A 10,112-nucleotide genomic window follows, 5' to 3' on the forward strand; every position below is an offset into this window, starting at 1 on the left:
CCATTTATTCACCTTGTGTCCATCTCCCTGTCCTCTGGTAGTCCTCTGCTGGGACTTAGATGTCCACTTCTCAAATTGCACATACCAAGCCACTTCCCAAACTCCAACCAAGTGTTCTTTTTGGTAGATAAAAGTGTATTTCCCCCAAAAAATGAAACAAAATTATGTGAGTATATGAAGTTGTTATAATACTGGATACGTTTGAAGGCTCAGTTAATGTAAAAATTGTCTTTAAAGCATCATGAAAGCAGCAAACCATCTTTCACCCAGAACAACGCGCTAGGGGGAAAAAAAAAGACCACTTGGACTGAATCTTCAATAAATGCTTAATCCACCCGAACCCCCAAGGTGGTATCACTGGTATCACTGTTCATCTGATCCCAGCAGTTCAGTCGCAGGGCCATTCACAAACAGGGGCTAATGGGTATTGATTCATATTGATGGGTACTGAATTCTAGTGCTTTCACAGAGACAGGTAGAAAAGCCATGCAGTGAGTCGAGGTGGGGGAAGAGGAGGGCGGAGACGCAGAGCACTTTTGGACTAACTTTCCCAGAATTCCATCTTCCACAGTGCAAAAAGGGGAAAGGGGTGGGGTTGCGTTTACGGGGAGCGGACGGGGTGCGTCCTCAGGTCTGGTCCAACCATTCTGCTCGTTTGGGGGCCTTGCACGTGTGTATGTCCACAGCTTCCTCACAGTCCTTGCACTCCACAGCGCAGCACCATTTGAACTTGCACTCGCACTTGGTGATTTGCTTGACTCTCGTGGTGTCGTAGCCACGCCCACAGCACATGACCTCACAGCCGTCCGTGCCTCGGGACGTCTTATTGCAGACTCGTCCGGCCGTGCCCAGGGAACCTGCACGAAAGAGTATAAAAGAGTTAGAATGTAAATGACTGAAACTGAAGCTTTTATGTTTCTGAGTCTGCCAATTTCTTTTGAGGGTTTTTTAGAGAAAATGTCATGAACATTATTCACTTTTATAGACCAATTGATGATGAAAATATTCTTTAGGTTAGGCTGAATCCAGGGCTACCTATTACCCAGTATTTGTAACCCAGTGCAATTTCACATTAAATGTTCCTGAGTTAATCATATCTACTACAGTTCTATTAACATTGTTTTTGTAATCATATGCAAGCAGAACATATCTACATTGCATACTACAAATCCAATTGTGCAGATTTGTTGATACGCCCATATTTATTTTCACCAAGCAAGACATCTCTGACATGTCTGTCATCTCAGACATTACAATTTCTACTACACTTGAACTATGTGTTAATTAAAGGCAGCTAAGATCACTAAATATAGGAACCTTCAATGGTGTTCATGCTAGCGGCGAAAAAAGCAACAAGCTACTGGGCATTTTTAATTTTTAATTTTACTCCCGGACTGGTGTGATGCACTACTTTGAGCTTGCTTCATTTTTATTTTATTTTATTTCAAATGTCCAATGAATTTGGTAGCCTGGAAACCAGGCAAGACTTTAAAATTTTTTTTAAGTTTGTCTGATTATGCTCTCGCAAAGATGTACGGGGCCAATCAAATCGTTTGGACGGGCTTTATGTGGTGATGGACAGAAAAGTTACAGCTACGTAGGTCGCGAATGTCATCTTGGCGGCATGGAGCGGAATTTGTTGCGCCAAAAGGGACTATCCAATAATTGTGTTCGCATTAATGGTTGAAACACGTCACATAATGAAATCCAAATGCCGTCTTACCACATTCATATATTTTCATAAGAGCCGAGTGTGGCTATGCCAGGACAAAGAATTTACCTTTTTGTGACTTTTGTTGCTGGTTGCATGATTGCAGCATTAGCATGACATTGAGTCATTAGCATTATTCAGTTCACTAGCTCTGTTTGGTTTGATGTTGGATCACTGTAACATGGTAGTCACTGGTCCTGAATATATTGTCGTGTTTAGCAATCTGGCCATTACCTAATGCCGTGGCATATTGTCTGTGTCTTATGTGAATGTCATCCCCACAGAGATTAGGGCTCATGTTTGGTGTGAGAAGCTCCCTGTTTGAACTGCTACCTATCACAACAAGCTGCCCATAGAACAACAGACCCACACACACAACTATGCAGTGTTGGTAGAGTGGCCTATAGTTACACTGCCTTTCCCAAGCCACTGCTCCCTTTGAAGCCACTCTATGTGTGTGTGTGTTTGTGTGTGTGTGTGTGTGTGAGGGTTAAATGGACAGTGGAGCGTGACAGACAGACAGGCTCTCACACTCTGAGGCCCTCTCTGCCCTCCAGCTACGCTTAGTTCAGACAGAGGGAGAGAGACAGTGACAGACATAAAGAAGTGATTTTTTTTTTTTTTTTTTTTTTTTTTAAATTGGCTGCTTGTGTCCCTAGGCTGTGGATTCCACTGGGAAGGTGAGAAAGAGGGGGAGGATGGATGAGGGGACGAAGGGAGAAGCGAACAAAGGGAGCAAGAAACAACGGGACAGAGCTTCTTAATGATGCAGGTGTTGATATCCCAAACAATGTGTCCGATCGAGTTTAATCCATCAATCAGCCGGTGAGAAACAGTATTCAGTGATGAGGTGCGTTGTGTAAAGGTTGATCAAGACATCCCCTGACCGTCGCCTTGTGTGTTTATGTGTGTGTGTTGACAGAGACCGACAGAGGTCAGGTGGTCACAGAGCATCCGAGTCCCCAGGGTACAAGGATATTAGCTTCCACAGACATCACACAGGAGGCCTGCTGTGTTATCTGACTACCATTACACACACATACGCCGACATTCACACACACAAACACACTTGTCAAGCATGAAAATACACACAACATGCACACAACACAATCGGGGCAATCCATCAACAACCATGAGAATCTGCTTCTCTGTCCTTCGGCCTTCTTGTCTCCTTCTTCTGTCTTACCTGCCGCTTTGTCTTGCAGGCAATAATCCGGAGAGTTCTCAAAGTAGACCAGGTCGTTTTTGGTGGCCTTCCTGAAGGCTTTGTTAGCTACAGCGAAGCCTGTCCCATCCTGATTCATCGTCACCTCAATTGCGCCGTTGTATTTCCTCCTCAGGTAGTCCCCGGTCTTCCTGAAGTCCGACATGGCCATCCAACATGTCCGCAGCGTGCACGAGCCGCTCACTCCGTGACATTTACACTCCAGCTTCATGAAACGCTTCACTGCCTAAATGAAGAAATAGGGACTGTTGAGGTTGCTCCAGCCATCACTAAAATTTTAATTTACATGCTCTGAAAATGCAGCGTTAGTGGACGGCATTTTTAAAGGGTTGTTTTACCCTAATTATGTAAAAACACATCTTCTTATTTGGGGTATATAGTTGTGCAGGTGGTTTATCTGCTCCATGTCAGCATGGCTATCCCATTGACATATAACGTTAACATCTATATTTAAGAATTGTACCTGTTTAAAGAAGAGCACATTAATAAAAGGTTGTACCTGCACTCGGACTCAAAATCAAGTTCAAATGAATTCAAGCCAACATAACCACTATTGTGGTAGTCACTCCAAATTCATTTCTAAGAATGAATTTGTTGTTTTCATTGTTGGTCATTGCACTAAGGTTGAATCTCAGCCAGATGTGGGCGTAAGTGGACAGTTTAGCTACATTGTTGAGAAGACACAAACAAATCAAAATAGCACATCTTCAGCTTTCTACTCTATGTCTCTGAGTAGTTTGTTTTTTTCATAATTTTGTGAATCAACTCATGAAACTGCTTGTATACTTGTGAATCCTTCGGTGCGTAATAATCACACACTTACTGTTCTTCCGCAGCGGTTGTTGTGGAGGTTCATGAGAGCCCGAGCATCTCGGACAGTTCTCTCTTTGGCATCTATGAAGGCTTTGGCGAACTTGATCCCGTAGTTGATATTATCACTGCAGCCGCCCCAGTCGAACTCTCCTCTCTGATCGCTGGATCTTCCACGTTTGTGCGGGTCACAGTTGCACGTCTTCAGCTCTCCCTGGCTGCAGGCTCGGGTAAGCGCGTACACCACTCCCGCTGAGGAGATGGCATAGACGAATGCGGCTTCACGGCTGCCTGAGAAGTAGAGACAGAGAGAGAAAAGCACAAAAATAAAATAGAAACCTCGGTTGGACCTATGTACAAGTTAGAATAACACCTTACAGTAGTATGGCGTGATACGAGCCCAAGGCTTTCACGTGTGCTGCACATGTTATCATGCATTCCCCGATACACATAATGCCATGACAAGGCCTGGGCGTGAGCCATCAGGACATGAAGGTGCAGCTGACGGGGCATATCAGGCCTAATGTGGAGTATAGACCAGCTCTGTTTAAATATTATCATGGAAATAATCCTAGCTGCGGGGCTGTCCTCTGCTCACATAAATTGTTTAAATACAGACACAGTGATACCCCATTAATCAGCGCCAGGGTGATGTCATGACAACATTATCTACCATTGCTGTGCTCATCTGTTCTTTTCTGGTCTCTTTAGTTTCTTAGAATATGATCCATCTATAATACGGACATACACAGAGAATTGGATATAGTTTTTGGTCACAGTTGCTTTTCTACAGCACCCTTGGAAATGGAAAAAAAAAAAAACAACTACATGGCAGCAAGAAGCATAAGCATTTATGTTGACCAATCTGGCCTAGTAAACATAAATGACTTACAGCTGACATTTCTGTCAAGCAGAAGAAATTTCTGGGAAGTTCTCTACAGAATTTGCAGCTTGTAAACTACAAACAAGCATGTCCATTTGTATATGGCCCAGTCAATTGATTGTTTGGTCTCTTAGTGTGCCCAGAGCAAGATATTTAATCAGTCAGTAATCAGCCATGCAATTTAATAAAGTCTCGTAATAATCTTGACTGCAACCTGGCCCCTGAGCGACCATCTGGAACCAATGCTTTGAAACATGACAATCATCCCAAAGATTATTAGCCGAATTTCTGTTAAATCTGGATATTCATGGTTCCCAGAGCATGAATACTTCTTGTGCAACCAGCAAGGCACATATTTACCTTCTAATCAACAAGCGTCAACACCAATGATATAATATAAATCATGAGTTATATCAATAAATATAAAATCTAATCAAATCTTCTTGGCACATTCATGCTCTCCAGATGATGAAGCGTTTGTATTGCATTGTCCCGCTTGAGCTCTTCCTTTAGCACCACCCTTCGGCCAACGTGTCACCTCAGCATATGCAGTTATTCAGTAAATGCACTGCAGTCGTTTTCTAAGCAAATTCAGCTTTGATCCTGACGACTCATGATGCACTTAAGCGGCTCTGTTCCCCGACAGTCTCATTATTGTTTGGCCACGTCAACAACATCTCCAACAGAGGCAATGTTCGGATGTGTGTGTGTGTGTGTGTGTGTGCTGCACGAAATGGCTGTACACTTCTGCATACTAACACAGGGCTGAAACAATTTGCTGTCTGCCTGTCTGCAGGCTTGGTTAAATCAATAACACACTCATTTTATGAATTCCAGTTTGAATTTAAAACTTGCATTGACTATAACTTCATACGTTAAGTGAAGCAATATTTTCTTCTGAAATGTGGAGTAGAAGGATGAGATACTCAAGGACCAGCACTTCAAATAATATCACAAAGCTTGCTTACATATTACTGATTATAAATGACTAATGGTGGGACACTTTTGTCTCTGGAAAAAAGGGTACGCCTTCGCTCCGCAAACCAGAACCGGCCTGGGTCAGGAGAGTTTGTGTGATCCACCCTCTCGGTGGAGTGTCCCATTTCATCTGTGAGGTGAAGAGATGGAAGCATTGGGCGCCGAGGGGAGTGTGTGGGAGAGTACCGAGGAGGGCATTGCTGGTCATCTTTCAAACCTGCGCTGTTTGTCTGACAGTGAGAATATCTCTCTAAATATTTACATCTACATTACTGTTTATTCCTCTCTACCCCATACACACACACAGAGGCTGTATCTCCATATCTGCTACTTTTTTCCATGCATCGTCGGCCCCCACACATGCTTCGGATGGCTGGAAGAGGCACAATAACAAGCCCTGGAAAGTCAGTGACGTCAGAAGCAAAGTTTGTGGATTCAAACACCTTTTTATGCAACCCGTATCCAGATACAATGAACTGCTGCAAAAGAAGCATTTAGTAGCATGCCTTGCACAAATCTAATGCAGTACGGTGCTAAAAGCATTAATGGTGTTCGTAATTCAGCATCATGGGTACACATGTTCATCGGTGGCTTGCAGGTGCAGTGCTGCAGACACGTTGTGCATTCAGAAAGCAAAACAGGAATGATCTACCACTTCCCACTTCTGCATCATTGCAAAAGAAAAGTATAATTTATTTATTATTTAATCCAGATGACTGAAAGACCAACGCAGTGCAGGCTGGCTGTCAGGTATATTTATTGCAGAGTTAACAAATGGTCATGATTCAGACTGACCCCTAAAATTCATCGTGAGAAGGGGTTTATACATGCACCGGCCGTAAAGACCGGGGGGGAATATGTATGTGAACATGCATGTCCGCCTGAGTGTATGCGTGTATATGCATGACTGTCTTACAAAGCGAGAGGCCTGGCAGGAGTGGAAAAAAACAAAATGACGACAAGCCCACGTCTTGAAGGCTGTGTGTTTATTGACGAGGCATAAGGCATTACAACAGTCCATTAGTGACTATAAACACGGAGCACCAGCATACGTACTGTAGGAGAAAGAGTGATCGGAGAAAGAACAGAGCGAGGGGAGAAAAAGGACAGAGAGGAGAAAGGAGAGATAAGGAAGCAAGAGTGAACCAGAAAAGTGAGAATGAGGAAGGAGATGGATCCAGCAGTAATGGATGTAGCTCACGTTCAGGGTCCCTCTCTATGCTCTTCTATGCACATAATCAGTTATCAGACAGGCAAGGACTTACTTCGTAGCAAGACGCGTCCAAAGACTGTGTGGTCCCGGTCGAGTGTGCTGCAGTTCCATCGATGGTGTCTGAACTGGTGCTGGCACTCTCTGATCCACTCCTTGGTGCCTTCACCGATGGCCTGCATTATGTCAGGATGGCGCTGGCACAGTTGGCGCTGCTTGTTCACCAGGCCGGGGATGTTGTCACAGATTACACGGGCCCCTAGCGCACCGATGTACCTGATGATGGCGAAAAGCACAAGAAAAGTGGCGGCTTTAAAGTGAATGGACAATCGTAATGAAGGATTATGCGCAGGAGTCAGTGGTCAGCAGTTGTTGGTGGTGTATTGCAACTGATCGTAGGTGCCCTTATAGAAGTGTATCCCACAAGTGGACAGACACTTCTTGGTGGTGAGTGGCATGAAGGAGAGCCGCAGTAACAGTCCTCTGTGAGTCAGAGTTCACTACACTTAACAGTTTAAGGTTTGCGAGTAGGAGGGGAGTGGAAACCATTTACTCCACTCTCCAAATAAATAAGCACTTAACCTCTCCCCACAAGACCTGCATGTGTATGTGTGTTTAAATGTTTCCCAATGGGATCGTCAAAATCATGTTGTCACAAATCAGAGCAAGAAGGCTGGGGCCTCCAATAACCCTGTCAGACTAAAACCCCATTTACTCACTTAACTCCTCTCTGTCTTTTTCCTGATTGCTCTCATCTTACGGTTATCCTGCGTGCTTCTTCCAATCTTCCTCCCCGCCCTAATAAAACCGACTTTTACAGAGTCCTGTTAAGATAAATGCAGCGTTGAGCTTGCCCAAAATAAACTCGGACCGCCGATGCGCCTCTTATGTGCGCGGGACCTCTTGCATCTTGGTGGCTGCAGGGTTTTGGCGGGTCAGGCAGGGGAGGCCGGGGAGCGTGTAGCTGTGTGGTCGTGTTTTATGAGGCCGGGCGAGAGGATGGAGACTGGAGACGGTGTACTCCCCAGAGTGGGATTAGAGAGGAGGAAAAAGAACAGAGTGCTCATCAAAGAAAAGTGCCAGAGCAGCAATTCACACGTAATTTTGTCTCTCTCTCTCGCTCTCTCTCTCTGTTTCTCCCTCTCTCTCTCTCTCTCTTTCTGAGAGTAAGGAGGACTGGAAGATTTTATAGGATGGTAAATCATTATCCACGGGCCTAAAACAACGTGCTGAAAAGCCCCGGAGGAAGACAAGTGGGAGACAAATAGGGACACTGAACTCTTTGCTATTTGCTGCGCAGCCACTGGCTTCTTGTTGTTTCATCATGTATCTCACTTGATCACACGAGAAGCACGGAAACGTTTAATGATCTGGTCATTTCCATTGGGAAGACATCATCTGGCACTGATGTGCAAATTCACGAATAAATTAAGACGCAATGAGAAGCGTAAGTCAAACAAGGGATGAATGTCGGCACTCATTATTTCGATCACCCTCATCAATAAAGTGGGTTCATTATTTCACGTGTAATACAGTTATTTAAACAATATTTATGTTTTATATTAATTAGGCCATATACCTGTTTCCCTAAGGTGCTATAACACCCCACCCTGAGGTGTTAAAGCCCACATCTTCACCATCTGCCCACAGAACATTTGAGGAACAGTTAGACTCGTCTAAGTAGTGTATCTCCTTTACACTAAATTCCCCTCAAAGCCAGTAATGCCCCGTCAAAGCCTCTACACACACTCTCTCCCCACTACTCCCCATAACTGCTTTCAATCTCCACGAACTATGAGGCATTCCATCAGCCACATACCCGCCCACACACAGACACCTCCTATAAACACACACACACACACACACACACATGGACATTTTCACTTACTGCGCAGAGATATTTTCAACCTCTCACCTAATGCTCTAGATGGCTGCTTTAGGGCTGTTTCTTAGTGAAGTCATTTGCGAGTGAGTCAGTGAGGGGTACCTGGTGAATTAATGAACGCGCTGCCTCGTCGAAAGCGGGCTCCAGCTGAGCCGAACGCGGGCTCGGCCAACAGCGCCGACATAAATTACATTTATCGCTCTATTATTATTGCTCGCCGTGGCAGGCCAACAAACTGACACTGGAGAAAATGCATTTTAGACCAATCTCATTCACAAACTCGAAATTTATGTTCGTTTAACCTCCAACCGCTCGCTTTTTTTTTTTTTTTTTTTTTTTGCTGATTTTTAGGAGCGAGTCAATTTAATTAAATTATAATGACAGAAAAACACTTTTCTTTGCAGTCCTTGCATGATAATTACAAGCAACAGCATAAAGACTCTTTAATAAATCCCGATGCACTGAAATTATTCGCAAAACAAAATAAATAAATGTAGAAATGAGAAAAAGACTAATGAAGTTGGCACCACTTTTACGCAGCAACATTGATGAGAAATGCTCTTTATTCCCACACTTAAACTACCCTCACGGTGGCCTTATCTGTCTGATTAATTGAATGAAGTGTGTTTTTGTTAAAAAATAAATAAAAAAAAGGGGAGTTATTAATGTAGTCATCAAAAGTTGCTGGCAGTTTGAATCCTTCAAGTTTCAAACGAAACACCCAAAACTAGGCAGGAGTCCCAGCTTCGCTTCAGTGAGGAATGTTACATTTTTGTGCCATTTCCTTATCTTTACTGTAGAGTTAGAACAATTAAATTTGCATAATAATAATTACTTTAATATAATATGTATATATATGTTTTTTTTAAAAACGTATGTAAATCCATGTATGATTTTTATCTGAAATAAAATGGGCTGCTTCAGGAAATCACGGTGGCACGCAGGTAGGCCTGTGTGTGTGTGTGTGTGTGTGTGTGTGAGAGAGAGAGAGAGAGAGAGATGGATGAAGACTCACCACCATGAAGTGTCCACCCGAGGTGTAACGAGTAGCAGCAGCAACAGACACGCACAATAAATCCTCGAACTGGCACCGGGGCTCTGGCATGAAGAGGATCGAGGTGGGAGTTTGGCTCCCTGCGATCCACAGCGCTGAATCCGTGCTGCCCGCAGGCTGAGAATCCTCTTGAACCCCAGCATGGCTTTCCCTCTTTTATTTTAGCCCCCAAACGTAACAGAGATATAAAAAAAATATAAAATAAATCTGAAGAAATGTCCTAACTTCTGTAGAGATTGTCAGATCTAGCCTTAGTTAAGCACCCATACAGGTAGGCCTCATTATCCAGTGTGTGGCTCCATGTTGCGCGGCTGTCAGCAGAGTGAGGAGCGCGTTTTCGGTGCCATGTGCGCACC

The 10,112-nt window shown here is 43.9% G+C and overlaps 1 protein-coding gene across 1 annotated transcript; it reads right to left on the minus strand.

The window, feature by feature from the left end:
- Positions 1 to 627: 627 nt before the first annotated feature.
- On the minus strand, positions 628 to 9,899 carry LOC311494332 (protein Wnt-2b-A; the record flags this gene model as incomplete). Its single annotated transcript, XM_084553325.1, has 5 exons — positions 628 to 857; positions 2,898 to 3,162; positions 3,760 to 4,037; positions 6,873 to 7,093; positions 9,718 to 9,899. The coding sequence occupies 5 exons, from the start codon at positions 9,897 to 9,899 to the stop codon at positions 628 to 630; spliced, it is 1,176 nt and encodes a 391-aa protein (XP_084409451.1).
- Positions 9,900 to 10,112: the final 213 nt, after the last annotated feature.

This window comes from Chelon labrosus, assembly GCF_963514085.1.
Source record: "Chelon labrosus genome assembly, chromosome: 10".
Taxonomy (NCBI): Eukaryota; Metazoa; Chordata; class Actinopteri; order Mugiliformes; family Mugilidae; genus Chelon; species Chelon labrosus.